At 35.1% G+C, this 27,393-nt stretch overlaps 1 protein-coding gene across 8 annotated transcripts in view; it reads left to right on the forward strand.

Annotated features, from left to right (window-relative positions):
* ULK4 (unc-51 like kinase 4) overlaps window positions 1–27,393 on the forward strand; it is a 250,315-nt gene that overhangs the window by 82,100 nt on the left and 140,822 nt on the right. For 7 of the 8 annotated variants that reach the window (XR_010371656.1, XM_064444057.1, XM_064444056.1 and 4 more), the window contains 8 exons: window positions 2,476–2,609; window positions 6,642–6,763; window positions 7,116–7,172; window positions 10,393–10,444; window positions 10,538–10,632; window positions 20,072–20,123; window positions 20,223–20,367; window positions 26,021–26,113. Coding sequence is in view for 7 of the 8 variants with exons in the window: in XM_064444057.1 (XP_064300127.1) it covers window positions 2,476–2,609; window positions 6,642–6,763; window positions 7,116–7,172; window positions 10,393–10,444; window positions 10,538–10,632; window positions 20,072–20,123; window positions 20,223–20,367; window positions 26,021–26,113 (750 nt within the window). In the remaining variant the exon portion in view is untranslated. The remainder of the gene's footprint in view (window positions 1–2,475; window positions 2,610–6,641; window positions 6,764–7,115; window positions 7,173–10,392; window positions 10,445–10,537; window positions 10,633–20,071; window positions 20,124–20,222; window positions 20,368–26,020; window positions 26,114–27,393) is intronic. The other variant, XM_064444059.1, reaches the window with a different exon arrangement.

The raw sequence follows: 27,393 nt of genomic DNA on the forward strand, positions 1-27,393 counted from the left end.
TCTCTGCTCAGTCTTCTGAATTTTGACTAAATCTTCTCTTTTCTTTCATGTTGATCCTCTTCATAAGTGAACAGTTTTTACACTTTTTTAGTAGACCTCATTCCCATTCCTGTTACTCAGGACTGTGGATTCTCTGCAGTTCTCCTTTTTGTTCCATGCTTCACATCTTTTCTCAGAAAACTTGGGTTGTTTTGCTTTTTGTGTGTAAAAGCTCATTGATGGCCCTATGATACAATAGAGGTACTTGAAGAAATGTTTCTAAAATCAAACCTGGCTTCATAGACAGTGATTTATTCCTCATCATATTTAACTTATTTATAGTAACGCCTACATATTTTTTCATGTATTGTTGAGTGCGAGACAAATATGTGCATAATATGAATTGAATAAATGTATTTCCATAGGCCTAGTTTCGCCCATTAGGCAGAACACTGAGATTCTTCAGGGAATGAAAGTAACTGATGAATTGTTCTACATATGGCTGGGGAATTTGTCAAAGGAGAACAGAGATGCTAATGCTTTCTTGTCTATATATGGATCTGTATAATTTTCTCAAGACAATGTTTAGTTGAATAGTACTATCAGGGAAAAAATAGTTGTGCATATTTTTGAAAATATTTATGTAAAAGACAATTTTCTGATGAGAAGGACAACACAAAAAGAGCTCATGAGTTTACATAAGCTCTGTATCTTTCCTCTCTCAGAATAAATGAACACACTTTGTATGCTTCTCAAATGTGATAAAAAACTAGAGAATGCTTTTAAAAAATGAACCCCATACCCCCGCCCCACAATAAAACCACTCATGTCGAAGTCTGTTGAGCCTATTTTAAGTAAAACTTAAACAGGTCTAAACACATTTCCATATAGAATCAGATGATTGTGAAATCATGAAAGTATTTTCTTAAAGAAAAAAATACATGCAAACTCTGATCTTCTCTCATGTTTTTCTTCAAAGTTAATCAGTTTTTCAGTAAAAATTACTTGGTGGTCTGAAAGACTAGAGGGCTTTATACTGTTTTAATTAAAAACAATCATATTTTTTTAATATTATAAAAACTTAAACCTTTTTAAAGAAAAATTTATTTGAAGCCTAATATCAGATTTTTAAGTTCTCTTCTACCAGGAAATCAAAATTCCTTGTAATTTAATGCAATTTCCAGATATTGCAGGAAAAATAAAAGATATCCCAATAGTCTCTGGGAAGCGTTGCATCTGGGCAATTGCAGAGGTGGTAGGTAGTTACTGAATAGGTCTTTTGATTTATCTCTGTTTTTGTCTCTGTAGCATGGTTCAGAATGGATAAGGTGAGTTGTAGTGTTCCTTAACAATCATGCATTGTTTAGAGGCCTAATTCTGCAAAATGCATTCTTAGGTAGTTTTCATTTCATTGAGTAAATTGGCTCTTTGATGGAAACACACACCTCCTAGGATAACATTTTGTGTGTGTGAGTCCCACAGTTTTGTTGCGTACACTTGAGGCAGTTTAAATAAGTTATTTTCATACTTCTGTGGAAAGAGCATTGATTATAAGCAGGGTATTAAAAAAAATACTGAAGCACATTCTTAAAATCCAAGCATGGATTTCACTCACCAGTGGCTGATGGTTTTTGCACAGGACCCCCTGGGAATTTGAATGTGAAACAAAGATGTCAATATTATAGCCCTAAAGGGGAGCCTGGCCCTTCTGTCTATTCAGATTAGCGTTATAAAATATTGCCTGAAGCATCCTGTTACAATTGTATTATTAAAGCAACCTCTTGTAAGTTAGCCAATGGCTAACAAATCAGTTACCGTAGTTTACTATGAAAAATGTTAGTCTACAGAATGACATGGCTACACAGCACTTATCAGTTAGAATATAAGTATTGAGTTTGTCTTTAGAAATCTTGAAGACCAGATTTCTAGAGAAAGGATATAAGGCTACTTTGGACATTTATCTCTTTCAATATGGCCATTCTAACTAGTGCTAACATTTTGATAGGTTGTAGTATGATTTATGTAGTGTGATTTTTCTTGACTGAAAAATTGATCTCTTATTACATTGACTTAAATTGTTCTTGCTTTAACCATTCTTACATGTTGAAAATGAATGTCTTTAGTCTTTTGCTCATATTGCACATATTGGTTATATATTTCAAAATAAAGGAGATTTAAAAATTAGTCTCTGTAAGTCTGCAGAGGGTTTCACTCTTTGTTAGCATCATATATTTATTTAAACTAATAGAGCTGCACTTAGAGTAGCTTAAGTGTGTGTTTCCTCTTCTTCCTTGACACAGTTATTTTGTGTTATTTTAAAAATTGATTTATTTGAAAGGGAAAGTCTAAAAGTGCAACAATATTACAGAGCCAAAACTAATGTACTGTCTTGGTTGTAACTACAGATACTAGAAATGTCTGGTTCAGTAGTATTTTTGAGATATAGTGTCATTATTTTGTTATGAGAGGTAAAGTTTTGCGCTTGCTTACATGTAGACTCGTGATGTATATTGAAAGAGACAGCAGAAAGATCACGCCAGCAAAAGAGCAGCAAGGTGGCAGTGAATACCTGTCAAAATGCCTGGATCTTCTCATCTATCACATTGTGCGGGAGCTGCCAGGAATTCTAGGTAAATCCAGTTGGTTAACTGAACAAATCTTAGGTTTGTTATTCCATCAAGAAACAAATATCTCCTTACATATACGGGTAGAAAGACTGTATTGTTTGATTAGATGAAGTTTGCATGATATCAGCTTCATGAAGTTTTTTAGTTATGTCATTATCAGATATTTTTTATTGGAATGCGTTATCTCCCATATTAATGTTTTGTGTTTGTTGAATGGTAAGCCCCATCAACTCAGTCAAGAATGAGGCCCAAATGTACAAGAAGTTTTATCAATGTTCTAAAGGTATTCCAAACATTGAAAAACCTAAGAGCAAATTTGCCTCATAAAACACAGATCTAGGAGAGATGCGGTAGACCATATCTATGAGGACATGTTAATCACTTACACTGAAACTTACGTGTTGAGTATTTGCTTCAGGCAGTTTTTCTGGAAAGCTTCAGCCTAGATACCTTAGTTGTTCTAGATGTCTGAAACTGTTTCGCTCATGCATAAAAAAGATGGAAAGATTTTCTCTGAGAGAACATCGGTGCTACTTCAGCCCATCCCTTATACTTAGGCATAAGGACTTGAAGTTTCAGCAAAGTAGCTTTTGTGCCAAGGGTATGTGTTTGGACAATTTTGTGAACATCTGCTGAAATTTCCCTAGTATTTGAGCCTTTGGAGTGATAAAAAGCTACTTTGAACTTCGAGCTGTTTATGTATGTTCAAACAGAAATTTGCTTGGGTGTAGCAGCCGAAGTCCTGTCATTGAATATGCTCAAATTTGTCATAGTGGGATGAGGTACTGGGGAAGAGAGGACTTGCAGAAGGAACAGTGAAAGGCATGCATGCAAATAGGACAGAACCTGCAAATGGCAGGGTATTCTTTGGACTCATTGGTCAAACTGAAGAATTGAGGATGGCAAGATTTGAACATAGGGTTGATATTGAATAGAAGAAATGTCACAGAAATTACTCTAGATGTGTAAGAACAGTGGGTTTGTCCTTCTTGGAAAAAGCTGTGCTATATGTTACATGAAAAAAGATGAGGTTTTCATTTGAAGAAGTTAATTAGGAGTTAGTGAAGGAAGAAAGGAAAGAAGGGAAGGAAGGGACTTAGGGAGGAAAGGGACAAAGGAGGAAGGGAAGTGGGAGGAGAGGGGAGAGAAGAAGGGAAGAGAAGGAGGGTAAGAAGAAAAGGACAGACAAAGGAGGGAGGAGGAGGAGAAGGGAAGGAACTGAATGGAGGAAAGTGTGGAGGGGGAGAAGGGATGGAGAAAGAGAGAGAACGGGAAGGATGGAGGGAAGGAAAGAGGGAGAAGGAAGGAAGGAGGAGACAAGAAGGAAGGAGAAAATAAGAGATTGCTGTTGCCAGTCTAAATCATCATTAAAATTCATATTAAAACTTCTGGTGGGTGAGATCTCCCACAGAATATAGAGTAAGAAGGCTAGATAGGAGGACAAGGAAGGAAATGCTGTGAGTATTCAAGGAAAGAAAGGGAGCAAAACCAACCCTGATTGTGTATGTTTTGTCATTAAATGATAAAACATTTTTTTTCATAAAATTATTTTCTGAGGAGATACCTGATTTATTTTTTGTCTTCTCTACATTATTGTGAGAATATTGAAAATTAAATGGTAGCACTGCAAAGGTCAGTAGACCTAAATGTCATGCTGCTATTTTAAAAGAAACTTTACTTCCTGTGACAATGCAAATTTTTGCCTTGCTGCAAATACCTGATCCCTTTTTTCTAAATAAATATCAGGTTTGCATATTGGCTGTATTTCAGGATTTTGAAGTCTCAGAGTGTAAATGTTTGAGGCAGAAATTCACCTCCTACTGTGTGTATGTACTATATGCAAGTAATATAGTAGATCTTGATATTTCCTCAGAACCTGAAAGTACTGTACATCAAATATATAGTTACTATCATTATAATACCTAGTACATCAGTTGCGTTAACATGTATTCTGTTGGATTTTTTTTACTACGGATTTACAATTTCAGTGCATTGTTGACAACTGATACATCAAGCATAATTTTTGCACTTTGTTTTCCTTTCCAAGCCAGATCTGTGTGTTGGTTGTTTTTAGTAAGATAAAGCTATCTATCTGTATTTGCCCAAATTTATCAGAAGGCTTTCTAATTGCTGCAAGTATGACAAAGGAACATGTTCTGCTTGAGGAGGTAAAAGCTATGGGCTCCTAAGAAAAATAACCAGATTTGCAAAGTGGAACAGTTAAAAGCAGTTTAACTGTTGATTTAGAATTAATCCTAGCTGGTTTTTTTTTAATATGCATTTATGTAAGCTCCTTCCTAATCCCATCATCTTCCACCAGGTGTAGCTGTAAACCAAATAGATTAACAAATTGTAGAAATTGGCCTTAAAGATACATTTAAACAAATGAAATAAATTGTTCAGCTTGTGGATAATTTTAAGTTTTCAGTTGTTGTACGTGAAAAACGAAATTTAATTTTGCCTTTATAGTATTTAACGTGTTTCTAGGAAGTAGATACAAATTGCTTAGATCATGCTAAAAATTAAAGTAACCATCTCTTTATCAGCTGCAAAATTAGCAAATGTGATGATTATATAGGCCTTAAAACATAGAAAGATAATAGATTGTTCAGTAAATTATTTGTTGCTAACCACAAAGAGGACTTGTTGAATTATAATATTGTGAGTAATTCAAAGCAAAAATGTATCGATGAAAAAACAATACTTTGGTTTATGTGTTTGCAGAGTTTCAGGCAATGCTTTCTTTTTCTTGAGCAGTATATTACAGAACCAGTCACATCTTTAAGGCTATGTATTTTTACAGCCTAATTTGGTGCCAAGCTCTGTCATTTCTGCCTGTGTTGAAAACTGAACTCCATGGGAGCAGAAGGAAAGCATTGGTATTATTCAACATGAATAAACTCTGTGACTTACTCTGAAAGGAAGGGCCTTATCTGGCATGGAAATCATATAAAATACCGAATCCTGTGCTATATTTGTTTAATGTCTGTGTGATGTCCCTTTTACAGTTCTGTGCAGCCCTCTCATTGGCGGGGGGGGTGTGTGTGTGTGTGTGTGTGTGTGAATATAAGTGTTCTTTCAAGAAAGGATTTGGCTTTCAATATTTTCAGGCTATAGAGACAGGATTTTCCTTCTTTGCATATAAGCTGTGACTTTTCTCCTGCTGCTTCTGTTCTTTATGCCAGGCAGAAGGGGTCTTGCTTTTCTGAGACAATAGTTAATGTGACACAAATTTAGCATAATGTTCTTTGATTTTTTTTTTAATGTCTTTTCTGAAGTTTTGAAGTATAATTTTTCGCTATTGCAGTTAAAACTTTATTCCCTCATTATTGTATCTGAGGTTTGTTATGGAGGCAACTAAGTTCTCTCATTGACCTGCTCTACCTCTTTTATGAGAGTGTGAGAATTCCTGTTGCCTTAGGTCACTTGCATCATTGTTAAACTTGTGTATGAGAATGTATGTGTGTGTGGCTAGTGGAGGGATCTTTTGGAAGGCAGGAGGAAGGATGTTTTTTTCTTTCTTCCAGTGGTACTATGCTGCAGGAAAAACATACTGCTTGAGCATTATGTCACCTACTAATCATGGTGAATTCAGCTCTTGGTCAGCTGGAAATCATGAGAATTTTGCTTTTTATTTCACTGGAAATAGAATTGCATCCATGGAATTTCAAGAGTGTAATTCCATCCGTATGTAGCCACCTAAAGCCAGTGTGAGTGCACCCTGCCAAGAGGGGTAATTTCATCTTTGCTTCTTTACCTGCCTTATATTTCTATCCTCACCGTTTTACCAGAGGTCATATTTGCGTGCCTACCCCTGTAGCCAGAGCAGGAAGTTGGCCTGGCCAAACACTGAGCTAGGAAAGGAAAATGCTGGATCACCCTGATTTATCACGCAGTCACGTGAACACTACCCTCAGCAGGAGAGAGGAGGCAGGATTGTACAGAGGATACTGGAACAGAGATGTTTGATATGTCACTTGCTGTTGTTTAGTAAAGCAATCATGTTAGATCAGTCTGAAATGTTGTTTTCTGTAGGTGACATTCTCACTGCCTTAACCAATGTCTCCGGACGTAAACACCCATCAACGGTTCAGGCCAAACAGCTGAAGATGTGCCTTCCTATGACGCCTGTAGTGCTTCATCTTGTGACATCCCCGGTAGTTTTGTTGTTGTTGATGTGTTGGGTTTTTTTGGGAAAAAAATAAACCATAATAAACAAAGGGCAAACTCTTGCAGTTGCCCAAAATCTGATTTCTGCTGATCATGGTCAGAATGGATAAAGTAGAAGTTTTATTAATGTGTAGATAGGTTGATGAGTGTTCCAGCTATGTAACAGCATTAAAGATGTAAGCCTTATTTTTGCACCTTGTAAGACAACTCTAATAATAGCAGCAAATACATATTTTGTCCTCCCTTTTTTAACATGGCTGTGAAATACATACTTTACTTTTTCTGGACATAAGATATGCATTTAATGTATTTTTTTCAACTTTTGCTAAATTCAAATAGGTATTTCGTCCCCAGATAGTCACAGAGGAGTTTCTTTTCAACTATGGGACCTTACTAGTGAGTATAACCACCTAAGTTAAATCTTGTTTACAAAATATACATATGCATACAATTTTCGGAATTATTTTAATGTAATCAAATGACATTAAATTTATAAATTGGAGAGAGAATTTTATTCTGAATATAAAATATAAGCTTTGATTATATTCAAAACTATATATATTATTAGAAGGTATTTTCTGAAGTAGTCTATTGGGTCAAAGGGAAAATATGCTATCCTGTGTTCAAGTGTAGAGAAACTCTGCATGTGTTGCATAAACTGAGAATTTCCTGTGTACTTTATTTTAGAGTAGAAAAATTTAGTTCTAAATTACACAGAAAATTCTTTCTAGAATTTTACGCTAGTATTTTATGAGTAGAAATGAAAGATCATATATATTTTAATATATAAAATAGAACCTAAACTGTATTTAAGGTATTTATTCCTTTTGTCATCTTTTTCTTCATACCAGTACTTCTACACTGTATTTAGTTGATGAAAAGCTTACTATTGTAAGCTACAGAGCTAAGGTATTTATCTCATGTTAAAATCTACAACCTATTTATGACATTAGAAACAGAAAGTGAACTTTTAAACTGTGCTGTAGAATAGTATAGCAGAAATGAAGTAGTACTGTTGTAATGTAGTTTCCTCATATGAAAACAGTTGTTTCTGCTACATGAGAGAAAAAATATTCTGAAATCGTATATCAGAGTTAGGCAAATACTTTTAAGTCAATGGGTTCATAAGTTAGGTATTTACTTTCACAACGACATGAAGAAATGCTAGATTAAAGTTTACTGTTCAGGGTCCCTTCTCTTTGTCCTTTGACTCTTGATTCAAAAAAAATGTGGGTTTAATTTAGCTCTACTAAAATATTTGTATAAAATTAGCATTAGAATGAAGAAAAAAATTTGAAACTGTAGATATTGAATTACAAAGCCTTTTATCTTTTAGAAGCATTCGTAACTAGGCAGTAGATTTATTAATGGTTTTGGATCAACCTTCTAGAAGGCGAAATCCTTCTGTCAACGATATAGGTACAGCAGACCAGGCACAATGTAAGTTTTCTTTTGATGTTGCTCCAGCTTGCTTGAACTACTGACTGAGGAAGTCAGGCTAGTTATACTAGCACATCTTGCCTCTCAGATCAAGGATGAGAAGATTACTTTACAGAGTATTTCCTGCATGCTGTCCTTCTGTCTCCATCAAACAAAGCGGTTCAGGGACTGACATATACTATTTCAATTTACACATTAAAAATGGAGAGCAAGCAGTATATCTGAGAAATGCATATCAAATTTTAATCCATTTTATAGAACCATGTTATGATATGACTAATGTAATTACTTCTGGAAGAGTAACTATCCATTCTACCAAGCAACTCTACTCTGGAATTTTCCTTTCAGGCACATTCCCACTGACATCTCTAAAGGGACATTCGATCATCAGCGTGTACTTTGAAAAAGTACTCTGCTATAATTGAGGGCTCTAGGACTTTAGCAAGACAGTCTTTCAGGTTTTTTGCTTTCTTTTTGTTTTGGTTGGTTTTTTTCCCGATTTATTCAAAAATCCTACTCTTAAAAATAAGAAATGATTAGAAGTGGAAAGATGAGTGCTTGGTATCTGGAAGGAAAAGAGTAGTTATTTTCCTGTAACTGTTGTTCATTGAGAATTTTTTTTCCTTGCTGCTTTGAAGTTATTTCCATCATCACTGTAATTTTCAGTACTGTTGTGCAAAGAAATTGAGAGGGAGTCAGGACAGGCCTTTCATGTTTTCAGCTGTGAATAGAAATACATGGAGGACATGCTCTGCCCCAAAGGCAGAGATAATAGTAGGCTTCTAGCGGAGTGCATAGGGCACAGACTCACCTGTAGCAGAATACACACACCATTCCTCTCTGTTGCTTAAAAAAACCCAGATAGTTGTTTTCTTGTGTAAACGCATCTCCTTGTGTTTCTAATGTAAAATTAAGGAAATAAGCGTTAGTAGCCAGAACAATTTTTATATCAACTATACTGATTTTTCCCAATTGTTTCTGAGACTGTGGTTAGGTGTGAAACTGTCTTAAATGAGCAAACAAAATAATACTCTCTTCCAAAACAAGTTAATTAGATAATAACTAGTAATTTTCTTCAAATGATCAGGAAGATAAAATAACTGGGTTTTTTTATAGAGGCTTGTTTTTTATGACTGTCTCTGAGATGCATTTGAATTATGAAATATATAATTAGTTTCTAACTGTATTTTTAATTAGAGAAGAATCCTTCAGATGTTTCTTACATACTGAGAAAAAGATAACCTATGTAGACACTTCTGCCAATTTAATATATAATAACAAAATTTTAATTAATAGTGAAATATAAAACAAGCATCATTTTTTTAATGGTTTAGATCATATAAATAAATAGGTATGTGTGCAAATTTTCAGTGAGAAAGGTGCTTATCCTTGGTAAATTCTCTGTGTATTAAATACTGCATTAGTTAAAAAGAACATACTATAAATTCTGCTGAGAATTTTTCCTTCTTCAGCAGACGTTAATAACTTGTCTTTTGCATTCCCTATGAAATAAACAACTATGCATAGAGGCAAAAGCAGAGTAAAATCAAGATTAAAAGGCAAAAGAATAATGGGTCTAATTGTACAATATTTCTTAATCCAGATTGTTAATATTTCATTGTCCCTGTTCCTCAAAATGATAACTAATTTAGGTGATTTTTAATAGAAGGTTATGCATTTTTATATGTTCTCATGTGTGTAACTGTTTCCATAGTGTGTAGTGTGCATGGAGATCAAAAAGATGGTACAAATAACAGAAAATTGCATTTTCTAGAGGGTCTTTGGTCTTTTTAGTGAGTTATTTTAACATAGCCATGTCCAAGGTAGTTCAAAGTCTTCTTAGAAATTACTGTTTTCTGTTAACAATAAAGACATTTAATTACAGTCTATTTAGCTGAAAGTGTTATCATTCTTGACATTAGAGTAATAGTCCTTGCTGTACTCTACATTTAAGTGTCCAGCAGAATTACAGACTTGCAAAATTGTAACAGCTAGACCAAGAATGCTTTCAGTCTTTCATATCTTAATTATTATGACAGTGTTTCCTAGTGTAGGTGAATTAACATTTTGTATTTACACAGTCCCATAAAGAATTTAATGTTGTAATTATTCAGTGACTATGCTTCTTAATTTTTGTTTATAAAGTGTTGTAACATAAATGCCTTCTCTTCTATAGAATTTTATCAGATCGATAGATTCAGGAGAAACAAACTTGGACGGAGCAATAGGTAAGGTAACCTATGATATTGCTGTACTTTTTTTATAAGCAGGCATTATAACTGTTGGATTTTATAAATAAATACAATGATTTTTATTAATAGGGCAAGCTGCATCTGAAGAATTGATTAAGACTACTTTATCAATCTTTGAAGCAGTAACACAGCATCCTGTCTTGTTGACAATCCATCACTTGACCGTAAGTCTGACAGCAAATTAAATAGTTGTGGCTAATTTGCCTAAATCTATTGATAATAGAATGTTTTGAAGGTTTAGAAACAGTTTAAATTATGGCTTAAAATATATTGTGGTTCTATTTGACAGGAGAAATCCTTATTGTTTATAGACAGATTTAATTTTCAAAGAAGCAGCAAGGCATTCAGACTCAGTTTACTATATTTAGTTGAGAAATTAGAGGAAGAATGAAGGAGGGCTTAAGTTTTGAAAGGGCAGTTCTTAAAATGATTTTCATGTAAATATAACACTTGATTATATAAAATTTTCTTCAGCCTCAACTTATTTCACTATGTATTAGTGAAAATTTCACCACTTCATTTGTCATTATGCTTTTAATATTGCTTGGAAAGACCACCTCTGAAGGCTGAAGATCCCATTTTGTCAATAACTCTTCCTGATGAGGTCAAGAGTAACAGTTCATAGCAGTTATGATGGGATTTTTTTGTTTACGTTTAACAGGATGCTTACTGAAAATTGCATTACAATTAGCAAACCCACATACTGTTAAGCTTCTTACATCACTAAAGATTTGTTTTCTTGGAAGTTTTTCATTAAATGATTTACTTTGAGCTAAGCTAGCTGAAGGCAGAACAGTTATGTTGCGAAATACTTGTCAGCAAATCGGTAGACTGGAATCCTTGAATCAGTGATTGACTAATCATTGTAACCTGTACCAGTGCATTTTTGTGCCTGAATTCCTACCAAAAGTGTAACCACCACACTTACTGGGGTGACCATTTAATTAAAACTGACACTGATGTGATTGTATTGGAATTAGGGTAAGGGCACACTCAATATAGCACTTAAGACAGGCATTAGCAAAATGATAAGTTCATAAGAATGAGTGATTTTAAGGATTGGGCTAGATAAGAATGGGTGGTCTTAGAAATTAAGTGGTTTTTTAGAAGCTGAATCCTATTTGGTGGGTGTGTTGGCTGAGTATTTAGATTATAAAGCCTTAATAAGTAAAAATACTAAAATTAATAAGAACACAAATAGGAATTTCAATAAGTTTAATGTTTATTTTCATTAATGCTCACGAGAGTGGTGATCAAGAAAATGGTCCTTATACACAAAAATCTAACCAATTAATAGTCAGAGGGGAAATAGTACAGAACTAAACAGAACAGTTTAATATGGCAAAGGATGTTCTAGGAAAGAGATGTAAATGTAGGTGAGGTATGAATACCTATTGGTATCTTCTTACATGCCTGTCAGACTGCAAGTCACTGTATTATGACTGTATCATTCTAGAATCACCTCAATTTTTTAAAATAACCGTCTTGCTTCTGTGGGTTATCAGTGTGTCTTATATTGACAGAAATAACTACCATTTTTTATGGAGGTCCATTAACATTTACTGAAATTGCAATACCTTGTGTCAGCACATTAAATAAAATTCCCCTAGCTGTTTAAACTTTAATGGTCTGAGGGTGTTTTTTTTTCCCCTGAAAAAATAGCACCTAGGAGACAGCTGCCCTTTACAACCCTTCTTCCCTTGCTCCCATCCCCACATTCAGCAGAACACTGTATTGAAGCCAGGGAATGATTATCCTCTCTCTTTTAAGTAAGCCCAGGCTACCAGTAGGTGAGTTTTGTTTAAGTACCTGAATTTCTGGGGAACAGTTTACTTCATCACACATTTTGGAAGTTTTAGGTGTCTATTTAAAATCCGTATGAACACATCGGTTAACCTTATGTAGCTAGAGAAAAAACTTCCTGCCTGTCCAGCACTTGTAAATTTATGACACACAGCATGTCTGTAGAATAGTTTCCCTGATTTAGAATAGGTGTATATTGAAATTTGTTAACTAAAAATAATGATATCCTTGTCAAAGAACAGCTTTTTTTGTGTTTGTGAAAATAAAATCCATTACTTCACTTGCTCATTTTCATAAGTAACAGTTCTTCCTAATTTAAAAGAGCCCTCCTGACACTCAGCAAATAGCCATTCAGGCAAAAAAGAAAGTGGAAAAATTGCCATGTATTTGGTATGTTAAATTCAAGAAATTGTCCACTGTAATTAATAATCTCTAACCACATCTGCCACTAGTGGTGCAAACAGTAATTAGTTTAATACTATTTACGAAGTCTAGTGTGCTAATTATACTTGAATGTACAGCATACATTACTTTAGCAGAGAGTGGTACTTCATCTTCTATGATGCATACAGAATATTTTTAGAATAGCTGTTACTCAAGGGATATCTTCTAATTGCTGCTCGCTGAGCATGACTAGAATCTATGAATATAAATGCCAGCACCCAGTGGAACTTGGTGCTTTTTTAAAAAAGTTGAAGCAAGACATGTTCGAGCTTCCAGATCAATATTTAAGTATAGCAGTGGTTAATAGGAAACTCTTTTACTGGAGAGAAATGTGTATCCTAGGCTGATTTCTGAAGCGTGGATTGCTCATTTAGACAAAGCTGGTTAAAAACAGCATTTTATGGAGGGCAGGGGGAAAGCCAAAACCACCTTCAGGGAATGCATTTTTTTCCACTGCAACTGTGACATTTCTTTAAAGTTTCTAATCAGAAATTAAATGCATTTATAATGAAGTTTAATGAATTTAAGTAAAAGTGAGGTTATATTAAGCAAGCAGAATCAGTAAGTTTTTCAGTTGAGTTCTGGTTTTAGTTTGGCTGTAATGGAAATGTGGAAGTTAATAAGAATTTAAGAGCAACATCTCAGGTTCTTTTCCACTTTGAGATGAAAGGAATTGCTTGTTCTGGGTTTTAGTTCATGTTTTATTTGCCTTTGTTTTTGTACCTTGAACAAAGAGAATGAAATAAATTGATTTTTTTTTTGGTGATCAAATTTTTGATTATCATCAACGTGAAGTCAGTTATTGAGGAGATTCATTTCTGTGGGGACTGGCTGTATTATGTACTGTGAAGTGTGATAAAGTCAGGGAAAATTAATTGAAAGTGCTCAAATGAAAGCCAGTATTAAGCAGTAATTTCATTTTGCATGCAGTTGTGTGCATTTTTACAAGATACGAAGTAAAGACTAACACTAAGTGTGACTCAGCAAGTTTTGACAAAACTGTAGATTTCCAGGTATGCAAATATGATGGTGAAGAAAAGTCTCTATAGACTGGAGTGAAATATAAAGCCTGATTTCTTAAACTGACACAAGTCCAACTGCCTGTTCCCTCCATGGACCTAAAATGGAAAAATACGCATTACATTCAGATAATAAGTGTTATATCTATTTACTTTCAAATTTTGTTAAAGGTTTAGGTATAATTAACTGGAAGAATTCTGAGCTGACTGTATCATTTGCATTTTTCTCTTCTCTGTTAAGTATATTTATTTGCCTGAAAAAAGGTTGTATGGTAATTCAGAGCACCTTGAGCAGTGATGAGGTTCATGATGGCAGGCAGTTCCTGTGGGAGTCCTTTCTGTACTCTAACTAGCTCCCAAAAATTATCTGTATACTGCACAGATGATCTTTTACCTGAAGCATTGAAGTGCTCTGGTTGAGGCAAAAGTTGTCAGCAGTGATTCTCCTCTTCAAGGTTTTAAAACTTATTTTTAAAAATCAGGCTAAAATAAAAGCACTCTGAACATGATGAGTTGCTTGATGGGAAGTCAAGGGAAAAGCAGTATGACATGGAAGTATACTGGTTGACAATATAAGAGCAGTTATTTTCACCAAAGATGACAATACAAGGGTTAGGAACTTCTGCAAGTGCTTTTTTCTGCTCATCTTTTCCTTATTCAGCATCAGCGGTGTTCTTCATCCAAAGGCTGTTCTGGTCTAACCACTGACACCTTAATTTTGTCAGTGTAGGTTATGACTATATGAATGTACTGTACAGCATTTCTTCAATCACTTTCCCTTTTCAAGTAGATGAAAATTCTACACCCCATATGGCTTTCTGTCCATTAAGCTAATCTACATGACATGAGACTTTTTGTGAAACCAGTTCTTTACTAATTGACATGTTGAGTCGGTCAGTCAGTCAGTGTTATCTCTTCCTAGAAGTAAGAAAAAAAAAGAAACACCTCAATGAAGATTCTGAAGTTCTGAAGACTCTTCAAAAAAAATTAATGTCATCCTTCTCATTTTAACATGCATTAGATTATTTTTTTCTATTACATTCTGAGATTACTGGCAAAGTTAAAACATTGAGGAGCATGCTGTGCCTCCAGCAAATGCTTGAAGAAATTTGAAGGCAGCATGATCTTAATTCCATGGTCACTTTCAGCAATAACTTTGTGTGTAGAATCTTAATGAGAATAAATGTCAAGGTGATGTTGGACCTTGTGGATCTTACATGGGGCTGGAAAAAAAAGGGCTTGGGAGCTGATGGTCTTTGCTTTGGTATGTTCTTCTTTGAACAGCAGATCAGGAGAAGATATTTGTCAGTACTTTTAAGTTAAATGTATGCACACTGAAAAGAACCAGATACCTCTAGAAAAATCTCTGGAAGTAAAGTAATGGGCTTAGTCACTTGCGGGTTTGGATACAATAGGTACATGTAATGGATAGCTTAGTTTCTTTAAGTTTAATTCCTGGGTCTGATTTTCACTTGAGAGCAGCATGGTTCACAAATGCTACTGGACCAGGCTTTAAGCTTGCTTGCTTTTTCTGTCTGCCCAGTGTAACACCAAATGTCAATCCTTGGGCATTAAGCACTGATATGAAGAGCTCTGAAACTTGGTTTTAATCAAGGGAGAGATTTTTAAAATCTGTAATGTTAACCCTATTAAGTTCTGTGGCATTGAGAAGAGGGTTAAGTTATCCATCTAAACATAGCCGAAGTTGTAGGGGATAGCAGGTAAGATCGGTTATATGCTAGTTCATTAATACATGATGGTTGTATGTGTATGTTGAATAGTTAAATTCATCCTTGCTGACTAGCACAAGTGAATGGAAATGCAGTTCTCCATCATCATTCTCAGTGGGGTACCTCCCGCTAAACAGGGATTTAGTGTGTTGGATCCTTCCACTGTGAGACCTTGCAGTGTTCTAGCTGCTTTTTAGTGGGTGCTTGTGGAGCTTGGACTTTGCTTGGTGAGGTTAAGTAAAGCTGAGGCAGTGGTTGTTTCTAACAAAGCAGGCACATATATTTAGGCTGCAGGCCTTGTATCTAACATCTTCTGAACAGTGGAGTGGAGACAATCAGAGAAGGACTGAAATTAGTTTTCCCTTTCAAGCCCCTCCTAGTAGCTGGAGAATACTTAACTACTCTGAAACTGTGGCTTGTCCCTCTCTCTTTTGAGGGTTAAAGTAACACACAGACTTCGCAGAAGAATTTCTATAAAAATTATGCCTTGTTTTCAAAAGGTCTGATTTAGTAAGTAATAAAATACTGTAGAAAAGTTAGTACGGCTTTTGCTTGGTGCTCATACTTCACTAGTATTTTCCTTGCAGAAATCAGTGAATGTTACGGAGACAGATGTTCTGGGTTTGGATAATATATTTGGATTTCCAAAATGTTTTTGACAAAGTCATGCACCAAAGACTCTTCAAATCCATCAGTGGCCCTTCCATCTTGCCCTCTGACAGATCAACTTCTAACCAGTTAAAATTTACTAAATAGAGAATAGAGACTAGTTTTAAAAAATTTAGGTATTTTTAGAATGGTGTCTTACAAAAATCTGTGTTGCAACATGTGCTATTTATTACTAATCCAGAAAAGGGAATGAACAGGGAGGTGACAGAACTGACTGATGACTCTAAATTATTCACGGTAGTGAAAATTAAAGCTGACAGAAGAGATGCAGAAGGTTTCAAGATATTGAGTGAAAGGACAATAAAATGACATGCAATTCAATAGTGATGAATGTCAAGCAGCGCACATGGGGAAAATCATTCCAACTATGCATATGCAGTGTCAGCCTCTAAACTGCTTGTAATTGTTCTTGAGATCTTTTAGTGTCATTTTGCTATGAAAATGATAGCTGTATACTCAGCAGTAATCAGAAAGACAACTAGATTATTAGAAATGATTGGTAAAAGATCAGATGAAAAAGCAAAAAAAACCATCACTATGCCATGGTAAGTCCATGGTGCCCTCAAGCCTTGAATACTGAATGCAGTTGTGGTCATTTGCTCTCAAAGGGAATGAAACTTAACAAGAAAAAGTACAGCTCAATGATGTGAGGAGGAACTGAGTAGATGAGAAATTCAGCTTTGCAATGTAAGTCTGAGAGTAAATTTATGAATGGTATGGGAAAGATGAATTGGAAATAATTATTCATGGTTTTCATAAAATAAGTGGGTATCAAGTTAGATGCTTTAAAATAAACAAGGAAGTGCCGTTTCATAAGGCATAATTGAAGTGAGGAATCCAGTGCCATAGGTATTGTACATGCTAAAAATATAAATACGTTTAAGATAGGACTGGATAAATATATAGGAGAAAAGGCCAGTAAGCATTATTAAATGCAAAAATGCAGATACAACCTCAGCTTAGGAAGTTTCTTAAGAGTTACTTTACTAGAAACTAAAGTTGTGCTTTATGCTTGGTCTATTTCTCCTACTCTTTCTCTACTCCTTTCCAGTTGTCAGAAATAGGATTACCAGGCTTGAGCTACTTTTTGTTTTTTTGTTTTTTGTTGGTCCTGTACATATGTGTTATAGCTGGGATATGTGAATGTAGTGTGTATGGAAGTCTCTAGTATTTCATTGCTATTTTGGGTAGTAGTAACAGCACAGTTGTGGCAGCATAGCATTTGAATGCCATCATTACAGAATTATACAATGGTGGCTTTGTGCAGTTAGGGATTCATCATGAACTGGATATCAGGCTATTTAGAAGATGGTAGAAACCCAAATATAGCTATGATCATGTTTAAATTCTCTGGTCTGTTTAGGCTTAAAGAAGAATATTTCTCACTTTTTTTTTAAAAGTAATCTTAGTGATAAAGACTGAAACAAGAAAAATATCTGACTACCTTCATGGATATATGGAGATTTGATTCCATGTAGATGTCAGCAGTCATTTAAAAGAAGAAAAAATGAATCCTTGTTTGAGTATTCTTCTATTCGTTTCAATCCCTCTAGAAAATGCCATAATACTTATTCCATGCTTCTGTATACATAACTTACAGAAACGTATGCAATTCACTGGGGAATTTATTAAAAATATTTTATGTACTGTTACACTTGAGTTTATTTCACCTCAATCAGTACTTGCTTAGTTCATATCTTGTTTACAATTTTGTGTACACATTAGTGAAAAAACAGTGACCCAAATGGCATGGAGATCAGATGAGGGTTGCAGAGTTAGAAAGTATCTGATTTAAGGCTCATGTACAATTTAATACGTGCCTCTCCCTTCAGTATGTGCATTGTAATATGCTCTTGCATCACAAAATAATTTTCCATAGGATTAGTGCTTCATTTAGTTGATCTCCTCACCATGCCAAACTGACATGAGGCAAACACCTGCTATGGAGAATTCCATTCTAAACAGTTTGTTTGCCAGAATTGAGGTTCATGTTGGAAAAAAGGCTAGAAAAAGCTACTACAATTATTTGAGACCTAAACAATCTTCTTTACAATGACAGTTTAAAATATATTTATCTTAGAAAAGGCTTAAGGCTGGCTTAACTACATTAACTAATGTAGAAAGACTACTGTTAATACTAGATGAAAGTGAAAAAAGATTTGAAGTTTTAGAAATTCAAGTTGCATCATGCTGTTATATACTGCCATCTTAATCAGTGTCAGAGTCAATGCTGCTGCTGCTGCTCAGTGATTCATACTAGCCTGAGTACCTACATTGCTTCAGACAATCAAGAGCTGCTTGTTTGCCTCTTTTCTGTCTCATACCTTTAATTTACCACTTAAATGTGCCCCTTCATTTGAGAAGCATTGCAGTAGGATGAACTGGGTTTTTTGGTCTGAAAGACCTTAAGTACATACTTTTTTTTTTTTTTAATCCTGCCTCAGAGGTATGTTGTAACTGATAAATTACCATTTGTAGAACAGTTTAGAAACCTGCACTAATGGAGCTGTTGGAGTGCAATGTAGCTTTATTATTTATCTTACTGAATATTAACTGATAAGACCATGAAATATTTCCAAATTATGAAGTGTTACAAAAGTCACTACATCTATGCTCAATAGCATTATATAGGCGTAATAGCTATTTGTACTTGCAAGAGTGGTTTGATTTCCATACCTTGAGCAGTGTCCTTTACCTCTTTTACTGAAAGAATGTAACAAAGGCATCTTTTGGTAGCTTTTTTCAGAAGTGAAAAAAAGCTAGACTAAATTAATCCATTAATGGTCAGAGATTCATTTAACAGAGACCACCAACCAACAGTGAAATAGTTGCTAATTGTAGCTACTGCCAACTAGAGGCTAACTTCATTTAGTGACCCCTTGTCACTTATACTTTCAGCTTCTATAGAATTTCCTAATAGTAGCTGCATAAATCTAGAGAAATTCTATCTTCTAGTATTAATCAGTAAAAGAAAATGCATGGAAGATTACAACACAGTCTTGTTACACCAAATCCTGTCCACAGTGTAGTGAGAACCTACACAGTAATTTTACTTGTACAAATAAATCCACAGACAAGCTATCTATCCATGATGCATATTTAAATATTGCAGGGCTGTCCATCCATCCTCTCCCCAAAACCAAAGCATGTCCTGTCTAAATAAATTATATTTTACCAATGACTTAAGACTTGGCAATTCATTCTCTTACAGAGAATACTACTAATAAACTATTTTTGTAATATTAGATATATAAAAGTGAATTATTGCCTAGTTTTCCTTAAGCTGATTTCCAATGGAACTGAGCTGACTAGCCCTGTGACAGGTGATTAATTTGTAACAGTGGACTCATGGACAAGAAAGAGTTGACTGGATATTTTTTTTTCATATTTCAAATCTTAACTATGTATATTTAAATTTTAATGAAAGACTGTGTATTACCAGAATGGAAGAAGTTAAAATTTTATCAAGACTCTCTACTAAGCTTAAGGATATTTCATTAGAGGTAGTACATCTTTCCTGATATATTTTAATTCTATGCAGGTTTGTTTTAGAAGGACATTTCTTCTGATCACTATTCAATGATTAATGTATGGATTAAAGCATCAGGATTAACTGATATTTTAATAATCTTTTTTCTTAATATCTTACATCTGCACTGAATGCTGTATTTTAAATTAAGAGTCACTCTCAATGAATTATACCAAAGTTACTGTTGTTTTCTATGTAAAAGTACATTACTGTCTGTAACTTTGACAGCTTACCAGAGAAAAGTGAACTGGGTGGCTTTATAAGTGTGATTATGGATGCATTTCCATGATTATTCATCTCTTTGATTAAGGGCTCTAGCAGTGGAATAAACAAAGATGATAGTGTATCTATGTTCTATTTTTTCCCCTGTGAATAATCTAAGCCAGATCTTTCTAATTCTCTGTTTTAGGTTGAAGACTGTATCCTCCCTCCACTAGTTTCTTTGGTCCACAGTCAGAATGGTAAGTATATGGCCACATCAACTACAGTTTCCATGAATTCCACATTCTGGTTTAATTAGACTTCAGTGTGGTCACATTCTTGGCACCTTTATTTTCAAGTGGAATGGAGACTCTTCAGCTTGCGGTTGCTCTCAGAAACCACATCACTGCTTTTAAGCCACGAGGTCATGGCTGAGGAGAAAGAGGAGAGCCTCGACTCAAACAGCATGCTTCTGTCTCTCATTAGAGATTCATTGTTGCCTCAGTAAGTATAATATTGCTCCTGTAATGGGGATTAACTTGATACTCAATCCATTTTGACAGTGTATTTGTTTTAACTACTCTTTTAATGTTTGCATGGCAAAATGAAATGAGGAATAGCAATTAACTGCTGCCAGAGTTCTCTGCTCAACATCTTTCCCCTGGGTTTATTTAGTACTTTGTCATATACAACACAAACTACTTCTGTATGACACTCATTTCTGATACTGTGCCTCTGGCTGCTCTTGGAGTGAAACAAGTTTCCCTTAGCTTTTGGGCTGTGATTTAAATATTCCTCTTTGTTCCACTCATAAAGTTAGAACATTCTAACAGCAACATCTTTTTGTCTATTTTGGATACTGTGCCCTCCCGTAAGATGTTCTGAAATCATATGGAATGGCATATACCTTTTTAAAAAGGAATAGTACAGGATGGATTAGTCCTCCATGATCCACCCAGGGGATACTGCCTCTAAATTGCTGTCCTTCCCTGCTGCCCCAAGCTGCAGAGTAGGTGGAAGTACAGCCTGTGGGCCATATGTGGCCTGGAACTTCATTAATATGGTGAATGGTCAAATGAAGCCTGTTATTTCAAAATGACTGCAGGTGAGCATAAAGACAGCTCTCTGTTATGCACATGCATACTGTGAATAGAGGGAAGGAAAGCACGAATACAGGATGAGTAATTGTTTATTTTTCATGTTATTCTAGTAATGTTGCACTGTATTTTAATGTGTGGTCCTCAAAAGTTAATAATTGTAAATACTTAGCTGCGCTGAGTGAGGAAATTGTTCCCCACCCTTAAATTAAATAAGTGGCAGAAGGGTGGAGGAATGGATGCTGGATTATGATCACAAACAGTGCCTTCCCCCAAAATGAGACTGTCACTTGCTAATTGACTAACGTTCTTACAATTCGAAGACCAAAGTTCTGTCCATGCAAGATGTGTAATCTTTTTTATGTGAGAGAGAATGGGAAGGAAATCTTAAAGCTCTGTAGAAAAGCTTATTTTCACACCTTTCTTCACTTTTGTTTTTTCACTGGGAAATATAGAACTTATTATTATGAATTAAAATGGAAACTGAAAATATTATTTCAAAAATAGAGTATATGCATTGTTAAAGGCTGCCAGATACTTGTCTTCAGACAGGGGAAGAGACCTGGAGTCAAGTGAGACCAACTTCTGGCCTTGCTTGAACCTTTGCAGACATGCACATCTTATAAAAAGTTTCTCATTGAACACTGGGGTGGGGGAAAGTGTCACGCTAATTCCAGACTAAAAGGAAAACAGCTAGTATACTCCTGTCTCCAAGCTAAATATAATCCTACTTTGGGGACTTCTGCTGCACTATCTTTGCATGTGTTGCATTGTAGATGTATAAAAAAGGATCTTGCAGTAGCTCATAATCTTGGTTCCAGGCTTTGAGTATTTCCTGAATCCGTTCGTTTAATTCACCAGTAGAGATGATGATACTTGCATTTAGAGGCACTTTGAGATTATCTCAAGAACATAATTATTGATGTTTATGATATTTGGAGTATATTAGAACTTTGTATGAATAAGTTTTACTCTGGCTTAGGAGCATAGTAAAGCAGTATGTAAATCTTCCAGTCATTCAGAAAGAGTTAACTGGTCTCTGCATATTTAATACCTGAACCTGTAGTTTGAGCCAGCCTCTAGTAAATATGTTCACCTGAGGGGAGCAGGTAATCAGTGCAAGAAGGCATAGAGGAAACAAAAAGTGGAGGAGGGATTGAGGATTTTCTGCAGAAAAGAAAACTCAAACTCAATTTTGACTTGAAAGCATCAAAACTCAGTTTGGAGAAGACTCAAAAAGAAACTAAGACCGGACCAAAGCCAGCTGCTTTGGATGTCAAAAAAGACACAAAAGGTAAATTTTGTTCGTCAGTATTCTAGGTATGGGTAGGAAAATACTGATTTTCCTACTGATATACTGATTTTACTGAGGCAGGAATGAATCTTCATACACTCTCTACAGTTCTCAAAAGAAGCTTTTCTGAATGCAGAGGGGTCTGGTCTAAGTCTAGAGAGAAGGGAGGTCTAAGATTCAGTGTAACCGACTTGTGAAGATAACATAAAGCCCTATCCCAATAAGTAAGAGTTATTTGAAAACTCTTGAGATAAAAAGCAAAGAGACAACTAGCCTCTGTTTGGAGGCTGAAGAGGTGTTTGCTGATGTTTAGTCCTTCTGTTCTGGACAAAGGAATAGGACAGAGTGTGACTCAGCTGGAGGACAGTCAAAGAGGAGAGGATGGATGCATGGCGGTTTGTTCATGGGCAGTCTGTGTGAGAAAATGGGAATTTCTACCCCTTTTAATTCTGCTTTTTAAGAACAGAGCTCCTGAGTATGGAAGAGGGGGACCTCTGGGTTTGATGTGTGATGTTCGTTTTAAAGGTTATAATGGTATTCATTTGTGTATATATTTCATTCCTATAAATATCTTCTACAAGTTGGTTTGTTTAAATGTAAACCTGACCCAGGAGCAGAATTTTGGTCACTATGCATGAAATATAAATGGTCTTTATTTTAAGATAAAGGGAGGAATGCAGTGGCTACCACTTTTTTATTCTCTTCTGCATCATCAGTAAAATGGTAATTCTTTTAAATATTTGTGCATTTGTAGATCAGAAAGTTAACTTCCTCACAGGATTTTGATAGAATTGAATGAAATTGTGTCATTTAATTTCAGTTCACTGGAAAGGTTATTCTCCTAAACATTTCATAAACAAAATGAAACTTTCAGCTATAGAAAATGAATACAAGGCATGTGCTTTCTGTTACATATCTAGACCTTCTTTTTAATCAGAAATTGAAACATCAGCTCTTTTTTATTTCATTCTTAATATTCCTAATTATATATCATAATTTGAAATTTGAGCCAGAACCAGCAAAAGGAGAGGAACGTGTAAATTTTTATTTCATTTGAAAGATTAAGTGGCTTGGCAGTCTACTAAGAACAAGCTAGTTTAGTAAGTACAAAGTCTAGGATACTTGAGATAATCTGTTGATAAAATATTTTCTCTTTTATAAGAGCGTAAGAGAATCCGTATCCCCAAATCTCGAGGTCCACTTGTCACTGTTAGTTATAGAAAAGATTGACAAAATAACTCTGTGCAGTGTAGTACCTAGAGTTTACAGAACCCTTTTAAAATGTTCTCTAAAACTGTTGTAACTAAATTGGTTTGTGTTTGAAGTGGCAGGTAAATCATTGGATGAATTCATTCATTTAACAAGTGTCTCAAGCATGGAATATTTTTCCCTTTGCAGAAGGTTCATGTATTCATAGTTTCTAATGGCCTTTATTCAGGCAACGTGTTTATATTCATCGCCAAGACATTCATTTTAGTAATCTGCATTTTCTCACATGGTATTTAGTTTGATGGATCACTGCACCTTCCCTTAGAAATATCCTCTACTGATGTTATCTTTGGGGGGGAGCGGAAATAGATTTTCAAGTAAAAGGAAATAAAGTGAGACTGGTTTTTATTGAAATCTGAGGAATTAGGATGTTAAGTGTGCAGAATAGTAATAGGCTCAAATGTAATACATAAAAGGCTTAAAATCATTTAAAGTGGGCCTCATTTACGGAAGGTATCGATGTGTTTATAATAAAACAAGTGTATTACCAAATGTCAGATTTTTAAGCTAGAATGGCTGATTCATTCATTAGTACTATTAGGAATTACCATTCTGGAGACCTAAATCCATGTCTTGTGCCATGAGCAGATGACTTCTGGCACTTAAGTCACCTGACAGCATCTTTGCTTGCCTCAAAAGATTTAGTAATGGATTTTGCAAAAAAAAAAAAAGCAAATAGTTCCAATATGTTTGGTAGGAATACATGTTGCTCTCATGTAGGGCTTTCAGGATCAATGTCTACTAATGCATTATAGTATTTTCTTCTTTTATGAAGAAAGGGATTTTTAAATCACCAATGAGAAATAGTTTTCTTTCAGGAGCTGGAATCTGTTATTTGTAAAGGAGAGATTTTAATCACTGAAGACAAGAAGCCAACACTGACTTCTAATTGCTTTATTGTGTAGATTCTCCCATGTGGTTTGCAACTCTACGGCAGCACATTCAAGCTATGATGTAGTAGCCATGACACATTGCCCATAGGCTGTGTACTTGTGTGGGAATGTAAGCCCCTGTGAAGGAGCTCCTGGAGGCTACATCAGGAACACACAGCTGGTGTGCTTCACTCTTGTTGTCTTAGAGTTGTCCAGATCAGAGTCTTTGCCAGAAAGCGCCACACCTCTCTTTCCTTCCTGTGTAAATCAGAGTGCTGAGGCGTGGTGCCTGGGGAGAGGGAATCTTCGCTCAAGTGAAGAGCTAGCACACAGCAGGGTACATGCCAACACCCAGGTGGTGGGAAATGATCCATGTGCCTCAGTTCAGGCTGCGCTAGGGACCTCAAGATGTGAAGTAAAATTCTTGGTGATTTGCTTGATTCCACCCCCTTCCCCACATCAGAATCCAAAAAGAAAAAAATGTAGTGGAATCATTTTGTTGCACAAAACATGGTAACCTACCATATTTTCCTACAAATCATCCTTTCATTTGTGCTTGTTTAATTCCCTGTGGTTTTTCTTTTACAAATGAAGAGATTTATGCTTCTAATTCTATCACTTCCACATGTTTAGAGTAGCACTATTTGTAATCAAAGACAGTGTTTTAACATGGCTGAGTTTGTGTGTCTTTTATGCTCACATCTTTCTCTCTTTCATCATTGTGTCCTATTACCCTCCAGATAAATTTTGATTGAAACAAAATAAAAATAGCCCTGTTTGGGTGGGCTTTACGGGAATGTTAGCAGGAACAGTAAGGTCTGTTTTGGTTTTCAGCAGCCTGTTTTCCCTTACCAAGATTTCCACGAGGTGATATTTGGAAATGTTTCTTATATGTTTTTCTTGTAGTTTATCTTCACTGCCATAGCTCTCAATGAACATTGTTTTGAAGTATTTTTGTATTGTTCTGTTGGAGAATGGAAGTATGCTGTAGTTAAAGCAATGTTTTTTTCAATTTTGAAATGAAATAAAGATAAAGCTCAATGCAAGTGTTCTTCAGTAAAATACTTCATTTTGAGAAAATCACTGTGTAAAAAAAATACAGAGCTTAATCATACGTAAGTTGGTTGATGGTCTTCCTGAGCACTCAATATATCTTCTGCCTAATATTTTGAGGCTCGGTTTCTACTTGCCTCTTGAAGATTAGGGTTTTTTAATATACAAAAATAGGTAATATATATCAATAAATAAATCATATGCATATGGATGAAATGCTTTTCATCAATATCTATTTTAGTATGATATTTATAAAATATGTGTATATGTTTTATAAGTATATTAGTATATATTCTATAATTGTCTATCTCTGAAAAATAATGTGTTATTTTATTAATGCTGCTTTTAAAGTTAGTCTGATGCTGGTTTTAAAATACTGTTTCTAAGTAAGTCTTGTTTATTGCTTTGTACAGTTTCAAACAGCATTGTGCTTCCATTGTGGTTAATATAAAGTTTGGAAATGGAAATGATGTATTTTTAATATCAACTTTTTAACATGCATCTCTTGACCTTTTCCCCCCCTTGCCTGCCCACCCCCTCTCCTCCCTGTTTCTACCCCTCTTCCCTCTCAGGTATGAGCACATTCTGATGGCTCCAGACCCAGTGCCAATGTATGCTCTGAAACTGTTGGTGGCCCTGACTGAACACAGCCCTGCTTCTGTGAGGTGGTACAACTGTGCGGTCTCTGTTGTTCTGGGTTCTTTCTCTTCCAATTAATTTTTTTTCCATTAGGAGTTAGCAATAACTTAGATCTCACTATCGTACTACTTTGACTAGCACTTAAGAGATTTAGAAAATCTTTGGCAAGTATTTGTTATAGAACACAGTCTTATATCTTTTGTGCCAATTTTATATGATCCTGGTTATTTAAATATGGATTTAGCCAATGAAACTAGAGACAAAATCATAAGAATTTTAACATTAAAATTATAATTAAAAAACTTTTAAAAACCCCAAACAACCCAAAATGTGATAAAAAGTATTGTCCAGCTAAGCATATTTGTATAGGACAAAGGTGATGTGTATGTAAAGGGTTTAGAAGAGTCAATTCACTTTAAAGCTGAGTGCTTCTGCAAATATAGGTATCCTTTTAAGTTCCTAAATACAGATTTTAATGTATAGGTACACTCAGTATGTTTAATAGCATCTTAATGTCTCTTTCTTGTTCCAAAGTTTAGGCTGTGAAGGAGAAAAAAACAAAAAAAAAAACCTGGTGTAGGACTTCAGCTGCATTTGTTGATAATAATAAAGAAGCATCTCCTGTAACAGTGCACACATGCAGCTATTCCCCTTCTCAGATCAGCCCAGAAAAATCAGGTTGTCCTTGTACTCATTGTCTCTCCTTGGTGTCTGATAGTGTTATGGCTAAGAAGTCACTGCATACTATACTGTCTTGCCTTGGCTGAAACGAGCACAAGATAAAAACAAAACGCATAAGGAAATTTAATTTGTTTCCCCACTGTTTTCATTACAAAAGATGAAAACATCGTCTTTTAATCTTTTATGATGCTACTATGGACAGTGCTTTAATATACTAAGTAGACTAAAAATTAACTAAGAAATAGAGTGGCTTGAGATTTTAAATGGTTTGAATACATTAAATGTGCTTAATTTTATTTTTATTGTATAGAAGCTGTTTAGGCTACTGCAGGATTTTATCTATTATATAAACAAATAGTGCAGCTTTCTATTTTTAGAATTAATCTATAGGTATTCTAATACTTTAAGAGTTATAAAAAATAATTCTATAACTAGAATGCTGGATACTATAGAAGCACTTTTCCTCTGCCTAATGAATTATCTGGATTTGAATAATCAGGTGTATTTGCCCTTATACTCAGTGTAGGTAGATTGTGGATGCACACTCACCCTCTTGGTTGTCTTACAGCACACAGCAATTTTTTTCTTCTTCTTATTAAAGAACAGCTGTGGATATCCAATGAAC

The sequence above is a fragment of the Phalacrocorax carbo genome, chromosome 2, assembly GCF_963921805.1.
Source record: "Phalacrocorax carbo chromosome 2, bPhaCar2.1, whole genome shotgun sequence".
In the NCBI taxonomy this organism is placed as follows: domain Eukaryota; kingdom Metazoa; phylum Chordata; class Aves; order Suliformes; family Phalacrocoracidae; genus Phalacrocorax; species Phalacrocorax carbo.